Source organism: Cynocephalus volans, chromosome 7, assembly GCF_027409185.1.
Source record: "Cynocephalus volans isolate mCynVol1 chromosome 7, mCynVol1.pri, whole genome shotgun sequence".
NCBI lineage: Eukaryota > Metazoa > Chordata > Mammalia > Dermoptera > Cynocephalidae > Cynocephalus > Cynocephalus volans.
This window is the reverse complement of record NC_084466.1, coordinates 97,983,937-98,004,856: the sequence shown is the minus strand read 5'-3', so window position 1 is coordinate 98,004,856 and position 20,920 is coordinate 97,983,937. Positions and strand designations below refer to the sequence as shown.

The 20,920-nt window shown below is 56.0% G+C and overlaps 1 protein-coding gene across 1 annotated transcript in view; it reads left to right on the top strand.

The window, feature by feature from the left end:
- Positions 1 to 20,129, top strand: part of UNC5B (unc-5 netrin receptor B) — an 84,747-nt gene extending 64,618 nt beyond the window's left edge. The window contains exons 3-17 of the mRNA XM_063102649.1: positions 2,807 to 2,950; positions 3,405 to 3,508; positions 4,777 to 4,957; positions 5,693 to 5,860; positions 6,656 to 6,820; positions 7,035 to 7,067; positions 8,875 to 9,069; positions 9,336 to 9,725; positions 10,379 to 10,466; positions 11,302 to 11,470; positions 11,611 to 11,844; positions 13,552 to 13,701; positions 14,318 to 14,482; positions 15,286 to 15,467; positions 16,509 to 20,129. Coding sequence (XP_062958719.1) covers positions 2,807 to 2,950; positions 3,405 to 3,508; positions 4,777 to 4,957; positions 5,693 to 5,860; positions 6,656 to 6,820; positions 7,035 to 7,067; positions 8,875 to 9,069; positions 9,336 to 9,725; positions 10,379 to 10,466; positions 11,302 to 11,470; positions 11,611 to 11,844; positions 13,552 to 13,701; positions 14,318 to 14,482; positions 15,286 to 15,467; positions 16,509 to 16,674 — 2,534 coding nt within the window. The 3' untranslated portion in view covers positions 16,675 to 20,129. The remainder of the gene's footprint in view (positions 1 to 2,806; positions 2,951 to 3,404; positions 3,509 to 4,776; positions 4,958 to 5,692; positions 5,861 to 6,655; positions 6,821 to 7,034; positions 7,068 to 8,874; positions 9,070 to 9,335; positions 9,726 to 10,378; positions 10,467 to 11,301; positions 11,471 to 11,610; positions 11,845 to 13,551; positions 13,702 to 14,317; positions 14,483 to 15,285; positions 15,468 to 16,508) is intronic.
- The last annotated feature ends 791 nt before the right edge of the window (positions 20,130 to 20,920 follow it).

Below are 20,920 nucleotides of genomic sequence, written 5' to 3'. Positions count from 1 at the left end.
CCCAAAATCTAAAAATAAAAAAGAAATTTTTTAAGGAAAAAACAAAAACAACCCCATATTTCCACATTTGCCAGACATCAGAAATCCTCACTCTCTGGCTGTGTGACCCTGGGGAAGTCACAAAACCTCTCTGAGCCCCAGTCAGTTTCTCTCTCTCTGTAAACTGGGATGTTAACAGAAGGTTCTGGTAAGAGGGGAACAAGGCGGTGCACGTGCAGCACTGAGCAGGGTGCCAGGACTCAGCAGGCTCTCGATAAACACCTGCTTCCTCTGTCCCCTTTCTGGCTTCTTTCTGGCCTCTTTTTCTTTCTGTCTCACAACCAGTCCTTCTTTTTCTGTCCCCCAACCCCCTCCAGCCTGTATCAGAGGTTAGCCATGGGGTTCCAGCAGAGGACAGGAACAGTGTGCCTGATGGGGCCCCTCACAGATGATTAGTAATAGTAATAATAACCCTGTGATTATTAGTAATAGTAACAGCATGGCTCTTACTCCCTGCCACCACGCACACAGGCCCTGCCAGCCCTAGAAATTGGGGCAGTGTTGTCCCTATTAGCTGCCTATAATGGACAGTGATCCAGCAGGCCCCCCCGGCAGCAGCAGGGACTGGTTCCACTTCACCCTCCTGCTTTTCACCTCCCGCTCTCCCTGGCACTCTGTGAGGCCCTGAAAACACAGAGGAGGACAGCCGTGGGCCAGGAGAGGTGGCCATGGGCTCACCTACCAGCTCATGCCAGGTTGGGGCAGGCAGCCCAGCCCTGGGTGTCCTGGCCCAGGCCCCGTCTGCCACTCAGCCACCAACCTGGTGCTGGGGCCCACATCCAGGAGACCAGAGGCGCCCGTCCTTGTCTTTTCAGAGTTTTCGTAATTGCTGGGGACCATGGACAAGACGCCAAGCCTCCCTGGGTGACAGTTTCCCATTGTCTAACTGTTGGGTGCTGCTGAAACCTTGAATGGATGGTCCCCTTGAAACCACTCTTCCAGGTTCACAGCCTGGTGAATACCGGGCAGGGGCCCTGCTGCCCAGACCACACAGCATTGGTGGTAAAGCCGGCACTCCAGGCAGCCACTGCAGGCAGACAGAGCCACCCACCCCTGAAGCAGCTTCTTCCTCCAATGGCAAACCCCTGCCACCTACCATTTAAATCCCTGGCCATTAGTTCCTCACAGTCTGTGCTCCCAATACAAGGCCCCCCACCACCACACCCCTGCTGATGTGGGAGAGTTATGGCAGTGACTTCACTGGGAGAAGTCCAGAGGGGCATTGTGTGTTAGGACATAGAGCACTAACCTGGGCAAGATACCAGACAGCTGATCTCTGCTCTGCAGGCAGCCTGCTGGGAGACTTTGGGCCTGCCACTTACCCCCTCTGGGTCTCAGTTTCTCCTAATGTAAAAAGGAAGGGGCCGGCTAAGATCCAGATGACTTGCCAGAGTAAATTTGTGTCTACCTAGGCTGGGTGCTGTAGCAGAGTAATCACTATGATTCATTTAGAGTTTACCCTGAGTGTGTTCCTACGATAAGGGAACTCAGGTTCAGAGAGGCTAGGTAACTTGGCCAAGGTCACACAGCTGGGGAGTGAGGATGGGGTCAAGATTCGACCTCTCCAGCCATCTGTCTACCATGCCACGATACCACAATGAGTACAGTCCTGTCCTCAAGGGGCTTAACAACCCATGTGCCATGAGAGGATGAGATAGGTCACATCACAGCAAGGAGAAGCAGCTTTAGGAATTCTTAGACAGTCGGGAAGGCTTCCTGGAGGAGGAGTCCTCACAGTCCTCCCACAGCCTTTGGGGAGGCCTTCAGATGGGTGCCCTAATCCAGGTGGGTCCACTCCTTTCCTGAGCAGAGAGGGCTTTATCAAGGGAGGTTGGCAGGAGATGAAGTGATCCCCCCATGTAGGCTGGAAGTTCCCATTACCCAGGGAGGCCCCACAAGCTCCTGAGAAGCCACCAGGGAGAGGCTGGCGTCACAGCTGTGCCACATGTTCCCTTCAGATACGTGCTGAGGCCCTTTCTGTGCTAGGCCCTGGGCCCCAGCAACAAACAGGACAAAGCCCCTCATTCTCCTGCAGGAGAAAGATGATTAACACATGAACACATCTAAATAACGTGGTCCCAATAGGGTCTCTATGAGAAGATCAGGCTGGGTAGAGGAATGGTAATAGCACAAATGTGCAGAGCAGTGGTGGGAGGGCCAAATGGCACTCTGTGAGCGGGTGGGAGTGGGCATAGGGTGGGGCACTTTCTTCTGGAAGTGATGCCAAGCCAAAATCTGGCAATGACTGGGAGTCCACTGGGCACAGAGGGGATGGAAGAGAACCCCAGGCAGGGCACCAATGTGCAAGGGCCCTGTGACTAGCAGAGCCCAGGGAACATGAGGGGCTGGAAGATGCCCAGTGAGACCACAGTGGGGTGGGGAAGGTGTATCACAACGCGGCTATAGAGTCACTCGGGGGTAGTCCCTGCAGGCCACACAGAGGATCTGGGTCTTTATGCTGAGAGAACTGGAGATACGCTGGGGGAATGCCACATCGTGGTGCATTCTGAAGCGCTCACGCTAGCTGCTGGGTGGAAAGTGGATCGGAGGGGCAGAGGGCTGTGTCAGCCATTGCAGTGTCCAGGTGGGTGGCGAAGGCAGCTTGGGCCAGGGTAGAGGCAGAGGAGATGAGAGGAAGCAATAGAAATGAGAGGCACTTTGGCAACAGAGCCAACAGGACTCGGCATGGCAGGGAGGTATGTCAAGTTCAGGTGTCTTGTGCCTTGCATCCCTAGACCTGCCCTGATGTCATCTCTCCTCTTCCCAGGCCTGCGGGTGCGAGAGGTTCAGATCGAGGTGTCGCGGCAGCAGGTGGAGGAGCTCTTTGGGCTGGAGGATTACTGGTGCCAGTGTGTGGCCTGGAGCTCCGCGGGCACCACCAAAAGTCGCCGGGCCTATGTCCGCATCGCCTGTACGCCACCCTGATGCCCCCACCCCATCCCCTGGGGTCCCCTCCCCTTCCTCTTCCCACAGCTGTGGGAGCCTCCTACAGCATCCCTGGCTGAAGTTGCCCACCATAGAAACATCTGGGTACACAGATGCCAGCTCAGAAGAGGGTTCCTAGACCTAGAAGCTAGGCCACCTCTGGCTCCAAGATTTCAAACAGCCCTTTTTCACTTTCTGCATAAGAAACCTAACAGCTTTCTCACCCATCCTGGGCCACTATGTGCTTATGATCCCAGAGTCAGGAACCCTAACTCCACCTAGTGAGACCCCTCCTTAGAAGAGGAAATGCCCCAAGTGAAGTCCAGGTGTCCCATGAACAGTCCTCTGGTGCACACTGCCACCTAGTGGTGACAGCAGGGCACATCAGGATTCAATCCTGCTCCTACCTGACTGTGCTTCGTGATCCTCGCTTCTCCCAGACTTACGCAAGAACTTCGATCAGGAGCCTTTGGGCAAGGAGGTGCCCCTGGACCACGAGGTTCTTCTGCAATGCCGCCCGCCGGAGGGGGTGCCTGTGGCTGAGGTGAGCAGGATGAAGGGAACACGGCATGGTGGAGGCCAGCCAGGCAAGGTTTCACCACCAGCCACCCTGCCACAGCCTCCCAGAACTCTCCCCATGTCACAGATGGGGAGGTTGGGGCTTGGAACAGAAAAGGGAACTGCCACCTCTGCAGAACACAGCACATGCAGTTCCCAGCTGGGCCCTCTGTAGATGTGACCCCCCAGATAGGTAGAGCTAAGGCAGGAACCCTCAGTGCTCCTCAGGTAGACGCCAGCTTCAGTCTCCCCTGCCCCCACCCAGGACCCAAGGCCCCAGCTTTATGGACACCAAAGGGTCTCATAATGTATGTGTCTGAGTATGTACTTACTCCACAAGCTGAGGATCCCTTCCCCTCCCCTCCCACCACCCCTGCTGTGTTCCAGACATGTCCCCACTGCCCATTCCTGTCCCTGCACTGGTGGTCCAGAAATTAGAGCTGGGCATGGGGGAGCATGTCAGCTTTGCCCCGGGACCCCAGTAGAACAGGAAGTTGGAGAAGACAGGCCTCCAGCTCAGGATCAGCCCTGTCTGACCCCAAAACGAATCACAAATCACTTAGCTTGCCCGCAGCCCGTGCCCGCATCTGGACAACAGGCTGTGCACACACCCAGTGTGATAGCTGCTGCTCCAGTGGTTCCCACATGTGCTGGACACTCAGCACGATGGTCTTCACAGCAGCCCTGCAAGGTGGATCTTGTTCCATCTTGTAGCTGGAAAACAGCTCTGGGAGAGGTTATGTGGCCACCTAGGGTGAGGCAGCTGGTGAGTGGCAGAGCTAGGATTTGAGCCCAGGGACAGTGCTCCTAATCACCTGTCAGGCCTCTCACCCTGGCCGACAGAGCCGGTCTGAGGAGTTAATGAGGAAATCAGTACTGCCAGCTAACACCAGTTCAACACTTACTCTGAGCACCTTCCACCAACCAGCTCGTGTGATCCTCCCAACAGCCCTGTGGGGCAGATGCTATTCGCTTCCCATCCTATAGTGGGTGAGATTGAGGCCTTGAGTAGTAAGTTCCCTCCCAAGACCACCCAGCTGGTACAGGGTATTCATCACCGTGGGGCTGTGTAGTGCCTAGCATGGTGTTCGGCCCTGTGGAGGTCCTGCCTCACCAAGTCACCACCTGGCGTGGACCCACATAGAACTGCCGCTCTGTTGACAGTCAGAATGCCTTTTCCTATATAGTGGGCCCACTCCTGGGACACAGCAAGTGGGCTCTGAGCTTTCACTGCCCCCAATCCCGCACCTGCAGGTGGAATGGCTCAAGAACGAGGACGTCATTGACCCCACGCAGGACACCAACTTCCTGCTCACCATTGACCACAACCTCATCATCCGCCAGGCCCGCCTATCAGATACGGCCAACTACACCTGTGTGGCCAAGAACATCGTGGCCAAGCGCCGGAGCACCACTGCCACAGTCATCGTCTATGGTGCGGGCTGCTCTGGGGATGGGGGGTGGGAGGAGAGGGCCTGGGGCTCCATGTAGCACCAACCTGGCTCTACCCAGGAGGCCAGCAGGAGCCCTGAACAGGAGGAGAGAATGCAGCCCAGGGAGGAGCGATGACTTGACCAAGGTCACACAGCAAAATCAGTGGCCAAGTTGGGCATTTCTGGGTCCCCAGCCAGGAGCACTCCCCACTTCTCAAGACCCCTTGCCTATCTCTGAAGAAGACCCACTTCTCTCCAAATCAGAGAGCTGAGATGGGGCCCAGTCAGTATCCCCATACCTCAGCCCATTGTCCTAGTAGAGTTAGGGACCAATGCCCAGGCCTGTAAGCTGTTCTCTGCTACCCCTTGGGCCCCATGGGTTGGAGAGGCAAAGCCACAGCCAAGGTGACTTTAGTGTTATACAAATGGCCTTGTACTCGGTGCCAGCACCAAGCCGAGTCCCAGGTCCCCCATCATTCACAGGGTGACCCTAGGTAAGTGTCAGCTCTCTCTGGACCTTCATTGCCATTGTACAATGGGGTGAGGAATAGAGTGGCCTTCCGGGTCCCTCTGGTGCTGATGGTTGAAACATGTCTGCCTGCTGGGATCTAAGTCCCCAGCCCTGTGGGCAGGCGGGCTCTAACTAGGGAGGGCCCAGCCTTAGCAAATGGGCCTCATCAGAGTGGGAGATGGGTCCCAGAGCCAGGCCAACCACGTGACAGCTGCCACCCCTGCAGTGAATGGGGGCTGGTCCAGCTGGGCAGAGTGGTCACCCTGCTCCAACCGCTGTGGCCGAGGCTGGCAGAAGCGCACACGGACCTGCACCAACCCTGCCCCACTCAACGGAGGTGCTTTCTGCGAGGGCCAGGCCTTCCAGAAGACCGCCTGCACCACCGTGTGCCCAGGTAAGGGTCACTGGCCAGGTGGCACCCTGCCATGCCCACCCCACCTCAAACCCTATCCCCGTCTACTGTGGTGTGCCAGAGTCAGGACTGCCATTCCCTCCCAGCGTGGGAAGCAGAAGGTGCCTGTCCCAGGGCCCACAGCTGGCTCAGTGGCTGGACTAGATGCTCTGACCTCTGACCTCTTGCTCTGCCCTGGGCTGCTGGGTAGATGGAGACAGAGGCTCTGAGCTGTAGTCTGAAGGGTGGACTCTTCTCCCTGACCCTCTAGCCTGGGTTCTGCCCTCCAAGCCAAGGGTTCTCAGTGTCAGCCCCTAGGCCAGTGTCCCAGGGTGCCCAGGGCCCAGGAGAGCCTTCTGCACCTGTTCAGACACACTTTGGCCACGGACCCATTTCCTATTGACAGTCCTCTTCCCTTTTGTCTTCCTCTTACTCTCTATGTGTCCCCACCCGCTCGTCTGTCCTTGCACATCTGGATATGTCCTCTTCTTGTGGTTGCGTGTTTGTGTGAATGGTGTGGTGTTTTATACTCTGGGTTTGTATCTTTGTGTGTGCAATTGTGCCTGGTGCTGTGTCTCTGTCAATGACCTTGTGCATCTATTTCTGTTCTCTTGTCCACTTGTGCATCTGCCTGTTCACTGGTGTGGGGCTGTGTGGATATGGCGTGGATTTCTCTGTATGGCCTGCGTGGGTCGTGGTCTCTTTCCCTGCCATGGTGTGCATGCGTGCGTGTGTGTGGTGCTGCGACCTGCGTGTGTCACTGTGTGTGCGGCGTTCCTGTGTGCTGTGCTCCCACAGTGGATGGGGCATGGACGGAGTGGAGCAAGTGGTCGGCCTGTAGCACCGAGTGTGCCCACTGGCGCAGCCGCGAGTGCATGGCGCCCCCGCCCCAGAACGGAGGCCGTGACTGCAGTGGGACTCTGCTCGACTCCAAGAACTGCACCGACGGGCTGTGCATGCAAAGTGAGTCCTCAGGAAGGCAGGGCCCTGGGGTGGGGACTCTGGAGCCAGGTAAAGGACCCTCCACAGCCCAGCGCCAGCCTCAGTGCCCAGCCTGCAGTGGAGTGGCCCTCAGCTTCCATGTCCATCCTCTCATCCACACCTTCTCCCCATCGACTTCTCTGCCACCTTTCCCTGTCACCTGTGTCATTGTCTTTCCCTTTATTTCCCTCGACAGATAAGAAAACTCTAAGCGATCCCAACAGCCACCGTAAGTCCCATTTCATGGCTGTCCTCTTTCCTCTGGGGGATCCCGGGTTCTCCTTGGCTGGCTTTTCCCGGGTATGGGGTGCAGGGCAGGGAGAGTTGAAGCTGCTGACCCTCCTGTTACAGGAGAGGAAACTGCCTCTCAGAGAGAAGAAGGGACTTGCTCAGCATCCAACCAGGAAGTAGCAGAGCCAGGATATGGTTCTGGCCCAAATATTTTTGTGGCCAAAGCTGAGGCTCTTCATCCTGTGTCCTCGGCCTTCCTCTCTGGGACAGGGCCGGGGACAGTGCAACACCTGCCTATCCAGTGCCCCTCTCGGTGCCCCCAGCAGCTGGACCAAGCCTCCCAAGTTATCTGTGCTGCCCGCTACCCTGCGTCCTCCTGCCCCAAGGGCCTGCAATGCCACCGCAGTAACAGCAGAGCAGTAAAGCCACTTTGTCAGATTGGCCTGTGGTAATTAAACCACAATTCCCAAATTATTCTGGAATCAGAAAATCAGCAGTGAGGCCCTGGGCCCAGCTTGCAGGGGGCCTGGCTGGTGACTGATTAGAGCGTAAATCACCAGGCAGGTGGCCCCAGTGTCAGTGAGGACATTAGGAGGCAGAGCCAAGCCAGGGGAGCTGTTTCCCTGCTGAGCAAAGAGCCTCCAGAGAGGTGAGAGCCCAGCCCTGAGGGGCTTCTCTGGCTGCTCTCTTAGATGCCAGCGTCCTCTGGGGGTCCAGGGATGAGGGCTCCTGAGGAGAGGTAAAGGGCACAGGCAGATGTGGGCAGTGGGCAGACATCCAAGCTGAAATCCATGCCCTGCCTTGCTGTAAGGCTCAGCTGGCCCCAAGGGCACAGGGGCTTGGGGGAGCCCAGGCAGGGGAAGCAGGTTGCCTCCCCAAGGGCCCCCCAGGGCGGGAGAGAGTGGCAGGTGCTTTCTGGAGCACCCACCAGAAACAGGGGGAAGAGCTGCCACCTTGGCGGCTGCTGTCTTGACTCTGTGCTGTCCAGGCAGGGCAGCCACCAGCCCCATGTGGCTATTTAAACTTATATTTAACTTAATTAACGTTAAACAGATTTTAAAATGCAGGGAAATGTGCCCCCGCCACGCTTCAGCTATTCAGTAGCCACATGTGGCTAGTGGCTGTGTGTGGGACGGCACAGACATGGAACACTCCCACCATCCTAGGAAGTTCTGTTGGAGGCCCTACTGTAGACTCCACCTCTCTGACCTTGACGCCTTCCTGCCTGGCCTTGTGCAGTTGTTTTACTTCCAGCTGTGCAGCAGCCTGCCTGGGAGAGGGAGGTGTAGCCACGGGCTGCCTCCCTGAGCCTCATTCCTTCCTCCCTCCACCCCATTGCTGTGCATCCCATTCCTCTCCTCTGCTCCCCTCCTCCCCCTCCACCTCCTCTTCCACCCTTGGAGCATGAATGGGGGAAGGGCTCACAGTTGCAAAGGTTTCTGGGAGCCAGGACCTTGGGGCCTGTGGAAATTGCTGCTGGCTTCGAGTAAGGTTCTGCAGGTTTAAGTCTCAGCTCTGATAGGACAGACTGTGACCCCAGTGACTCTGAAGCACAGACCCATCTGCTCAGCAGTGAGCAAAGTTAACTCACGGGAGTGAACACTTTTGTTCTTTTCCTCTCTTTGCCACACTGGGAGGGAGCAGGGCAGGGGTTTTGAGGCCATTTTACTGATAGAGAGACTGACTCAGAGAAGCTCAATTCTTGCCTGAGGTCACCAGCCTGTCATGGCAGGGCTCAGACTAGAATTTAGCACAATGCCAGTTCCCCAGGCCCTGGCCCTTACATGACGCTCCTGTCCCCACAGTCCTGGAGAGCTCGGGGGACGTGGCGCTCTATGCAGGCCTCGTGGTGGCCATCTTCGTGGTTGTGGCAGTCCTCATGGTGGTAGGGGTGGTGGTGTACCGCCGCAACTGTCGCGACTTCGACACCGACATCACCGACTCATCCGCCGCCCTCACTGGCGGCTTCCACCCAGTGAACTTCAAGACTGCAAGGCCCAGTAAGGACCCAAGGACGTCTGGGGTGGTGGGCATAGTTGGGGGCCCAGAGGGGTGTGGTGGCAGTGGCCAGATCAGAGCTGGGGCTCTTGACTCCCCGGGGTTTTTCCAGAGTTTGCCCAAAGCTTCCTGAAGAGGGTGGTGATTGAGTCTTTTGCAGCCGGACATTTGGGTGGGGTTTTGTTACTGGAGTGCCCCCGGCAGCAGCAGGGACAGGACTGGGCCAGTGAGGCATGGCTGGGTCTGACTGCAGCTCTCACCCCTGCAGGCAACCCACAGCTCCTGCACCCATCTGTGCCTCCTGACTTGACGGCTAGTGCTGGCATCTACCGTGGGCCCGTGTATGCCCTGCAGGACTCTGCCAACAAGATCCCTATGACCAACTCGCCCCTGCTGGAACCCCTGCCCAATCTCAAGATCAAGGTCTACAGCTCCAGCACCACCAGCTCCGGGCCACGCCTGCCAGACGGGGCCGACCTGCTGGGGGTCCTGCCATCTGGGACATACCCTAGTGATTTCACCCAGGACGCCCACTTCCTCCACCTGCGCAGTTCCAGCCTCAGCTCTCAGCAGCTCCTGGGCCTGCCCCGAGAGCCGGGGAGCAGTGTCAGTGGCACCTTTGGTTGCCTGGGCGGGAGGCTCAGCATCCCTGGCACAGGTGGGCACCTGCCCTGCTTGCCCATCAGCCTGGCCTCAGCATGTCCTCTCTGGACAGCCCCAACGCCCACCCAGCAGAAGATAGGACTTTCCTAATCCCATTTCACAGATGGGGAAAGTGAGGCCTGGGGATAAGAAGTGACTGTAGAATCGAGAACTCTGCTTAGAAGGCTTGGGGTACAGGCCTGCCTGTGCCTTCACTAGGGCAGGGGAACCTAGGGCCAGCCCCTCTCTAAGCCTCAGTTTCTCCATCTGTTAAGTGGGGGAGAATAGCCCTATGTCATCCAACAAATGAGCCCTATCCTAGAGCTAGCAGCAGAAAGGGTGCCCATCATAGATTGCAAAGCCAGCAATTGACAGCTTCCCAACATCATGCACTGAGCTAGGGGTGAAACTGGTACTGGGACCTTCAGATCCCAGAGCAATGTCAGAGGCTCCTGTGTTACTGGACTAGCCAGCTGAGGTCAGTGGCCCAGCTTCCCCTATGCATTCGGTCCCCAGATGCTCTGTCCCTACCCCTGGCTGGTGACCACCTAGAGCTCAGGAAATGTCTTTCTCTCTCTGTCCCAAGCTGGAGCCAGTTCCCCATCCTCTGTTCTCCCAAGCTGCTGAACTCCCTCCAGCCTCTCCCTGCTGACCTCCCTCTCCCACTAGGGGTCAGCCTGCTGGTGCCCAATGGAGCCATTCCCCAGGGCAAGTTCTACGAGATGTACCTTCTTATCAACAAGGCAGAAAACACCCTGTGAGTAGAGAGCCCAGCCCCGGCCCTGCTGCCCCCGCCTCTTCCTCTCTCCCCTGCTGCCTGCCCACACCACACTGGGCTCAAGTGTGACCCTTCTAAGCCTGAGCCTTAGGCCAGAGGTAGGCCTTCAAGGAAAACCTTATCTTCCTGTGTCCAAGTTTATAACTTGCAAAACCAACACCACAAATCATAAAACTGAAAGTCAGTTAACAAACTGGCTGCAAGTATGACAAAAGGCTAAATATCCTTACTCTGCAAAGAGGCTTCATAGACCAATAAGAAAAATTGAATATCTTGGTATGAAAATGGGCAAAGGATATGAGCGAGTGATCCACACGTGCGCTCTCTTACACACTCACACACAATGGCCAGGAGGTCATGAGAAAGTGTGCAACCTAATTTTTAAAAAAACAATAATGGAAACAACCTTGAGATATTGGGAGCTTTTTTGCTTAAGGAATTTTTTCAAAAATCAAAGATTTTTTTTCAAACCATAATGCCCTCATGCTGGTAAGAGGGTGTGAACACAGCCCCCCATGGCATGCTGGCGGGAGTATAGCTTGGTACCAGCCTTCCGGAGGGCAATTTAGCAGCACCTATCGGTAACATTCCAAGAGTGCAGAACCTTTGAAAATGTGAGCAAAGAATTTCGAGCTATGAGAATGTTTCGGTATAATAGCAAAAATCTGGAAACAACCTCAAGGTTTATGCCATTTTCTCGGGGGATCCAGAGCCCAGAGTGGCAGAGACCTGCCCTTGGTGACCCGGGCCTCTGCAGAGTCTGTGCCCTTGCCGAGCTCCTGGGCTTCGCCTCACTCCTCCCTCCCGCCCCTAGCCCACTTTCAGAAGGGACCCAGACAGTATTGAGCCCCTCGGTGACCTGCGGGCCCACGGGCCTCCTACTGTGCCGCCCTGTCATCCTCACTGTGCCCCACTGTGCCGAAGTCAGCGCTGGTGACTGGATCTTCCAGCTCAAGACCCAGGCCCACCAAAGCCACTGGGAGGTGAGGAGCTGAGGCTGGGGGGCCAGCTCAGCTGCCCAAACCTGCCCCGGGAGGTCTTGGGAGGCGAGAGAAAGCCCCTTTCCTTTAGGCCCAGCCTGGATGACTATGATCTGTCTACTCACCCCTGCTCTCTGCTGCAGGAGGTGGTGACCCTGGATGAGGAGACCCTAAACACCCCCTGCTACTGTCAGCTGGAGGCCAGGTCCTGCCACATCCTATTGGACCAGCTGGGCACCTACGTGTTCACGGGCGAGTCCTATTCCCGCTCGGCAGTCAAGCGTCTCCAGCTGGCCGTCTTCGCCCCCGCCCTCTGCACCTCCCTGGAGTACAGCCTCAGGGTCTACTGCCTGGAGGACACGCCCGTGGCACTGAAGGTAGGGCCAGGCCACGCACTGTGGCTGCGTCACCCCTGGCCAGCCAGCTGCCCGGTCTCTTCTAAGCACCCCTCCACCAGCAGCAGCCGCGTTCAGTCACTCATGCATCTCTCCAACACTGAAATGGCATCCGACCCCCAAGATATGAGATGAATCAGGCACAGGCTCTAGGTTAGAGGTGGAGACAGACGGGGCTTGCTGAGGGCTCTGATGGGAGGCAGCCATGGGGCTGAGGGAGCAGCAGATGGGGAGGGGCTTGGGTTGGTGGGGAGGGGGTCTGAGAAGGCTGATCTTAGACCTAAGCCCCAGAGCACAGGTAGGAGTTCCCGGCAGAGGGGGGTGAAGGGCATTCCAGACAGAACAGCCTGTGCAAGGCGGGCGTGTCGTTCCGTGCGGCCTAAGCGTATGTGGGGCGGGGGGTGTGGGACGGCAGGAGACGGGGAGGTGGAGAGGCCAGTTGGGAAGCTGGGGCTGGATCCTGGGCTACAGGCAGTGGCGGCTGCCAGGAGGCAGGGGCCAGTCTCTGAGCTTGGTCAGTAGAACGGACAGAACCAGTGATGGGTGGGATGGGCAAGGGGAGGGGTCTGGGCTGATAGCCGGGCCCCTGGCATATACAAAGGAATGAACAGTGGTGCCCCTGGTTGAGGGAGGGGCCGTGGCAGGTGGGCAGTGGTTGGGACCAGGAGGGAGGGAGGGGAGGGGATCAGATTTTTAGCACCTAGAGCCTGACGGTGTTAGTACCACCTGCCCCCACGTGCTTCAAAGCCCTTGTCCGTTCCCTCCCTACCCCTCCCGCAGTTCCCAGGGCCTCTGTCTCATCCCAAATTCACACTGGAAGAGTCCCAATGCTGGTCCTGTTTAAACCCCTTTCCCCCTCCATCCTTCTACCCTCCCCTTCCCAAAGCCTCGAGGTCCTTTCCTGTGGCTCCATGCCCACTCCTGGGCCGTGGTCCCTTCTAGCTCCTTTGTCTCCCTGTCTCGTGTGGCTTGTCCCAAACTCCACATTGAAGACTGATGCAACGCGGATGAAAAGGCCCCATGGGGAAGTGAGCGTCTCCTGCTGAAATCACACTGGCCTGAAATTCCAGGAGGTCCAGAGTGGGTGGAGGCTCCTGGGAAATGTTCTTGCGTCCTGGACATCTTGGTACTGGGGCACTGGCTAATGTCCAGCTTTGGCCAGAGAATGGTGCGGAGATCAAGCAGGAAGTTGACACATTTTGGCCCAGTGGCTTCTTTGTTTATTCAACTCTCCATCAACGTATCCATTCGTCCCCCCCCCATTTTTCTGTTCATCTCACCATATACCCATTCAGTCGACAGCCCGTATGTCCATCCAATCATCACCCATCCATCCATTTATTTATATTTTTCCATCTATCCTATTCATAACCCATCCATCTGTATATCCATGTGTATATCTATCTGTCTGCCGTTCTGTCTAGCCATCCGTCTATCCATTCATCCATCTTTCAGTCTATCTATCCATCCAGTCATCTGTAAATCCATTTATCCATTCATCTGTCCTACTATCTGTTTATCCATCCATTTTTCTGTCCACCCACTCATCTATCCACTCCGTAAGCTTCTATGAGCACCTGCCAAATGCCCAGCCCTGTGCTCAGATGGGTCTCTGCAACCCAGCTTGCAGCAGAAAAGGGCCCATTGGTCAAGCATGACGGGCTCCCTTCTCATTGCCCCGGCCCACAGGAGGTGCTGGAGCTGGAGCGGACTCTGGGCGGCTACCTGGTGGAGGAACCAAAACCCCTGCTGTTCAAGGACAGTTACCACAACCTGCGCCTCTCCCTCCATGACATCCCCCATGCCCACTGGAGGAGCAAGCTGCTGGCCAAGTACCAGGTGAGGGCTGGGTTGAAGGAGAGAGAGGGTGGAGCTGGGGGTGGGGGTACCACTTAGGGGGCTGCCCAAGGAAGACTGTTTCCCCCTCCCAGGCCCAGGCCTTGCCTCTTCCCTCTGTCCTGCAGCGTTGCCCCTCCCTGGTGTCTCTGTCATTGCCATCTGTCATTGCCAGTGTCTCCCTCCCCGCCCCCCCCCCGCCATCTCTATGCTCCCAGCCATCCTCAGGCACATCCCCACATTCAGTGCCATTGACAGCCAGCTACATTCACGCTTCTGCCTTATCCCACTGCCCACGCACAGACACCTGTATCTGTTATTCTCAAAGAGGCCTTCCATCTGTATGAGTGTGCATCCTCTGCCCCACCCCCCGCTGTGTGACACCATTGAATCCTTCCCAGCCCAAGACACAAAGAGGGCCTGACACAGATACACCAGGCCAGCTTCGGGGCCCTTGACCAGTTCTTCCTCCTCTGTCCATCTGTGCAGAGGCTGATCTGCTCCCTGAAGGTCTGGGCCCTCCCTGAAGCTGGCCCCATCACCCACTTCCGCCTCCACCCACTGTGAGGCCAGGGCAGGTTAACCTCGCCTGCTTGGCCCTGACCCCTTCCTCCTACAGGAGATCCCCTTCTATCACATTTGGAGTGGCAGCCAGAAGGCCCTGCACTGCACTTTCACCCTGGAGAGGCACAGCTTGGCCTCCACGGAGTTCACCTGCAAGATCTGCGTGCGGCAGGTAGAAGGGGAGGGCCAGATATTCCAGCTGCACACCACGCTGGCAGAGGTAAGGGCCAGAGGACACCTCTGTGGGGCTGGGGGCTACAGTACACAGATTTCCGTGCTCCCTGCTTATCTGGGTGGAAATGCCATCTCCCATAAAGACACCTTCCAAGTCTGAGCATGGATTTGGTCATTTTTAGCTAACAACTGCATTTATTGAGTGCCACTCCTATGCTTGTCGTGTACTGGGTGAAACATTGTCTCACTGAATCTTCATGACCACTGGGAGACTGATAAGTCAGATATGATCCCCACGTGGGAGATGAGAAAGTCAGCTTTAGGGAGGGCAGTTATCTGCACACAGTCACAGCAGGGGCAAGCCCAGATCTGAACCCAGGTCGATGCAAGGACCGAGACTGTGGCTCTCTACCACCATAAACCCAGATTGAGGCTTAAAAACCTAGACCACCCAGACAATGCTAGATCCTCCTTTCAATGCATAAAGAGCACTAGATGTAGGTCTGGACCCAGCTCTGACACAAACTTGGCATGTGACCATGGGCAAGTCACTTGCCTTTCTAGACTTTATCTTCCACACATGTAAAAATGCATCTACGTGGGTTAGGCTTTGGCTGAGGCTCCTCGGGCTTCCTAATCTGAGGCTGCATCCGCATTTGCCTGGGGCGGTGCGTTCACATGGTGCACCCCTGAGGGCCTGGAGGCAGACCTGTAGCCCTTGGGGACTGGCCCCTGAGGGAGAAGGCACTAGCCTGAGCAACTGGAGCCTGCCCAGAGTAGGAGGGGCAGGAGTCTAGAGGGGCAGATGCTCAGGGATGTGCTTCTCACTCTTGCCCCCTGCCCTTCCAGACACCTGCTGGCTCCCTGGATGCTCTCTGCTCTGCTCCCAGCAATGCCATCACTACCCAGCTGGGACCCTACGCCTTCAAGATCCCGCTCTCCATCCGCCAGAAGATATGCAACAGCCTCGATGCCCCCAACTCGCGGGGCAACGACTGGCGGCTGTTGGCACAGAAGCTCTCCATGGACCGGTGAGTGTCAGGCCTGCCCCGGCCAAACCCCAGCCCACCCCCACCTCCCTTCCTCGAGCCTAGCAGGGTCAGAGTGCAGGCATCCTGACAGGCCATGGCCAACTCCAGCTCACTGCCCACTTGCCACCATTTGCAGCGGGGCTCAGGCACGGATGTGCTAAGTCTGAGAATACTGTTACTTCGAGGAGCGTCATCTCAGAGCACTGGTCTGAGAGCCAGGCAGGCTCTAAGTGACTGCCCTGCTCTCCTCCCTTGGCATGGAAATAAAGCTCCACCTGCCATCTCATGGGATGGCTGTGATAAAGAATCCCATAAGGCTGGGACACCAGCTAGATGTGATACCATAAGCACGCCAGTGCCCAGGACAGAGCAGGTGCCCTGGAAATGCTTGCTGAGTAATAGAATACACCTTGGGGTCAAAATTCTTTTGGAGAACTTCAAATGTTGGATAAATTACAATGGCAATAATAGTAATATTATACTTACTGAAAAAGTGTTTAATCAACCTGCATTGAGCAGATCCTATGAACAAGACATCTTACTAGAAATGGGTAGGATTTATGAAGATGGCTGAGGCTTTGTTCCTACTCTCAGGGGAGTTCATGGGGCAAGATCAGTCAGGGAATGAAGGTGAGAGCAGGACAAGGAGGAGAGAATGGCATGCTGGGCTTGGACAGTCTCTCCTGGTGCCAGTGATGATGATGATGATGATGATGAGTGATTATAAAGAACAAGATTGTTACATCCTGGAGAGATTGTTACATGCTAGACCTTTACTGTAGATGATCTTGGATTTTATCTGCAATGTTGGGAGGTGACTGGCATCATTCCCATTTTAGAGATGAGGAACTGAGGCTAAGAGAGTTGCATTGACTTGCCAAGGCTACACAGTCTGCAAACAGAGGAGCTGGGATTCAGACCCAGGACTGTGGGACCCCAGAGGCCACAGTCTTCCCAATTCCCTATGCTCCCTCCACCCCAAGCTCTTGGGAAGTGCTGAGCGTTCGGGGAGCCCAATGCCCTTCTCTTTCCTTCCACCAGGTACCTGAATTACTTTGCCACCAAAGCGAGCCCCACCGGCGTAATCCTGGACCTCTGGGAAGCTCTGCAGCAGGATGATGGGGACCTCAACAGCCTGGCGAGTGCCTTGGAGGAGATGGGCAAGAGTGAGATGCTGGTGGCCATGGCCACGGACGGAGACTGCTGAGCCACCTGGCACCGCAGCTGGCAGGGACTGGCAGGAGGCAGGTGCAGGGAGGCCTGGGGCAGCTTCCTTATGGGGACATTTGGCCTCCATTGCCACCTGGCTCACAGCTGGAGTCGCCCCCACTCCTCCCTTTTCCCCAACCCCCAGACCATGACCAGCCTTAGAAAAGTCCATGTACTCTGTTGCTGAGGGCCCAGGGCTCCTTCTGTATCCCCTGCTGTCTCTCCTGGTGGCCTCAGACCTCCGTGTGGGACCTGGGATGGGGCCAAGGCCCCTGGAGGCAATCAAGGGGACAAGGAGGGGCCTTGCCCCACCCCCACCCCCACCCTCTGCCCCATGACTTTGAGTTCTGTCAGTTTTAGTTCCGTTCTTCAATTTCTTCCTGTTACTGACTCTTTCTCCTCCCTAAGCCCCCTTCTGCTTTCACTCCCTTTTCCTCTTTGAAGAGTCAAGTACTGTTCAGACAAACTGCTTTCTCCCACGCAAAAGCAAAAAGGAAAAGGAAAGAAAGAAAGAAAGTGTCAGACTGCTAGTGAGGCTCAAAGAAGACAAACACCAAGACCACAAGGGAAAAGAAAAACCCAGTTTCTTAGGAAACGCAGATTATTTATTATCCAGATATTTGGATAAGTCCTTTTTAAGAAAAAAAAAAAAAAACCCACAAAAAAATAGAAAACTCTTTTCTTGAGTGTGGATGAGAGTGGGTGAGCTCAAGGTTCTGGTCAGGAGTGAGTGTGCGTGTGTGTGTGCATGTGTGTGTGCGCATGTGTGTGTGCATGTGCGTGTGTGTGTGTGTGTGAATCAGGGAGAGACTGAACAGGGGATACTTAGCTGCTAGTGAATCCATCTTGGACTAAGTTCTGACAAGGCCTCGGTCTCCCCAGTTGTGCAGGGAATAGGTCAGACTGGTTTTAGTCATGGTACCAAGTTTTCTCTAAAATCTTAAGCAGACACCAAATCCATAAAGCAAAGAAGCTCTGTGAGGGTTGGAGTAGGTGGAGTCCTCTCTCCCGACAGCCCCAGGCAGACACCCCTCAGCTCCTCTGGGCTCCTGGGAATCCAGATTAAGAGGCCCTGGGATGGAAAATGTGGGTGAGCCAGGCCAGCTGTGAGCCAGGGAGAACGTTCTGGTCTGGTCCTGGCGTGGTGGCTCCTAGAGAGGGTCTGTATGTAGATCAGAAGTGGGGCTCAAGCAGAGATAAGTAGGGGAGGAGAGTCCTCCATGGACACCTCTCCTGAGGGGCTGGGAGCTTTACCCCCAGGGTGGGGCCAGCCACGGCACCCCTTTCCCCACCCCACCCAGGTGGGTTATAGAAGGCTGGCACACCCAGGAATCCAAAATCCAGCCTCAGTTTCTCCTATAAAACAGAAGAAATGGATAAGAGGGCTTCTCTAGCTGCAGAAACCTGTGCTTACTCCCCAGCCTCGGTGCGGCTTTAGGAGCTTGTGAGCAGTCAGCCCACACGTGGGAGGTGCAGGTGGTGGCCTGGCTGAGCTTTACACACCGGGACGGGAGGGGGACAGTGGAAAGCCATTTTCCCACCTCTGATCTCCACAGGCGCCTCCTTTAACCCCCTTCTCCCCCACTCTCTGCAGTCTGGGAGAACTAGAAGTAACCTTTCTGAATGGGCAGGGTTGCCAGGGCGAAGGGGCTGGCACCCCCCACCCCCACCCAACCTGTTTCAGGATGTCCCAGGGGGCCCTGAGGTGGGAGGCATGAGTCCCCAGCCCCTTTCAGCTGGCTGGCAGTGGCTGGGACCAGGTCTTGCGGCTGGCACAGAGGCCTCATCAAAGGCCTCTCCTGCTTGGCACTCAAGTCAAGGCAAGTGCCAGCATGGCAGCTCTCCATGGCAGCTCCAGGCACTGACCTGGCTTCAGGCTTGCCCCAGCAGGCCCCTGAGCAGCCGCAGGGACCAGCCTTGGCGCATCCGGGACTTTGAAAGTCTCATCTCCTGAGAGCAGAGCAGGTTTTAGGGCAGCAGTCCCCAGCCTGGCTTCCCTGCTGTGGTCTCAGGGGCTCATGGGACTTCTCACCACCCACCGGCCCCCCTGGGGTGGGCCAACGAGGACCTGCCCAGAAGTTGAGAGAGGATTCCTTCTATCGAGGATGCTACAGGGTCTGGGCCCTGGCTGGACCCCTAAGGCTGAGACCAAGGCTTCTGACCCCAGTGCCTGTGTGGACACTGCCTCAGACAAAAGCAGTGAGCCCTCCCTGCTAAGGGCGCTCGTCTCCTGAGGGCCCAGCCTCACTGGTCACTCTTAGCCCAAGCACATGGGTGGGCCTCTGTCACATGGCGTGCCAGGGAGTCCGAATACCAGGAATCAAGTTCCAATTCTGCCATTAAACTGCTGTGTGACCTCAGGCATGCCTCTGCCTTCTCTGGGCCTCAGTGTCCTTTTTATACCTAAAAGGCCTCGTGGCTGCCATCTGGGCCCCTTGGGTTCAGAAAAGAACCCTAGTGGGCAGAACTTGACTGTGGTCTGCCACACCCTTCTTCCCTGCCCTTTTCTGTCCTCTTCTTTCCCACCCTTGGAAGTCTGCTTGTCTCAGCCCCCAGGACAGGAGCTCTTGGTGGGTGAGGCCCAGCCAGCCATCCAGGTGCCATTTCCAACCTGATTTCCAGAAATTGTGTACCATGGCCTGGAGCCCAGAACCAATTGGCTGGAGCCTCCTGGGAGGTTTCAGACTATCCAGCTTGATAAGAAAAGCCCAGAAAGGGTTTGCTGCCTCCATCAATCTGCCGAGGCTGCTGCAACTACTTCTGCACACTGCCTGCCTTGGGGGTGGGTTCAGAGGTTTCTCTCACTGGGACGTACCTTGGGAGCTGCAGCGTGGGTGCAGCTGAAGGCTTGCAGGGCTCGCACGCAGGTGTTTACGTCTCTCTCATCTCTGGGGTGTGTGTGCGTGTGTGAGTGCACCTGTGCTTTTCTCTGTGGAAACATGTACACATGTCCCCACCTGCGTGTGTGTGTGTGTCCTCCTCTACGTCCCAGGCTTGGACATCTGGAGGTTGGCGTGCCTGTTTCTGCCCTCCCTGAGTCCACAGGGTCAGTCGGTTTATATTCTACGTGCCTCTCCCTCTTCCTTCTCTCGCAGTGCCCCAAGCTCCAGAGATTGGGGGCAGAGTCCTCCTGAGGGCAGGGGGGCCCTTCTCATCTCCTGAGTGACCCAGGGTCTTCTGGCACCCTTCCCGCAGCTCCCAGGCAGCTGAGCTGGGCCCCTTAACAGGCCCTCTGAGGGTGGGTGACCAGGAGCTTGGGTTCAGGGAGCAGCTCTCCTGGGAGAAAGGGCTGGACCCCCTACCTGGGCCGTGGACATGGTTATATGTCCGAGGGGGTGCAGGACTCCAGGAATAGCCCCCAATCCCACCTCTGTTTATTCTGTAAACTACAACCTGTAAATAATGTTTAGCATTCCTATTGTAACAAAATTAATTTTTATGAAATAAATTATATTTCCTAGTCTAATAAAAAAATTCAGGTTGTATTTCTGCTGTCTTCTTGGCTGTCTTTCCATTGGCAATTGGGATGACTGCCCTGCTGTGGTCAAAATTCCATGGGGGTTGAGGGGAATGGGTGTCACTGTCAGCTCATACTTCTCTGAGCCCCTGGAGATGATCTAGCTCAATTGCCTCATTCTACAGAAGGGAAACCTGGCCCAGAGAGGGGTACAGACTTCCCTACAGTTACACAAGTTAGAGCCCTGCTGATCTGGATCCCGGTCCCTGCTCACCAGTCAGTGCTCTCAGTGCATAAGCATTCATGGAATCCTTTCAGCAGTCAGTCATTTGAGTCTGCCACGGACCAGGTAATGAGCAGGAGAGATGACACACATGAAGCCCCAGCATCCTTGACCGTCTCCAAGGAGTTCAGCGGGGTGTATCCCTGCTGGGGCTGAGGCTTAGGGGTCAATTCAGAACACTCACCTGGGACATTGTGCAGAACATCGTTCAGGCAGAAAGAAAATGATGGGCAGGTTAGGATCGTGTGACTTTGGACTCAGGGCTGCCTTACGTGGTTGGGCAGGTTACTGGACCAAGACTGCCACATCTAAGGAGGGGTGGGTGCCATTCCCACATATAGTATAGATTAATATATTTATTATGAGATGTTTCCGGCAGATGGCAGTAAGGATTCTTGTTTTTATAAAATCAATATGCTGGTGTTAATTTTCCCACAGACAGGTCTTCAGGAGGGAGACGCCTTTTTCTAATTTGCACAAAGGTGCTATATGACAGGCAGCGGC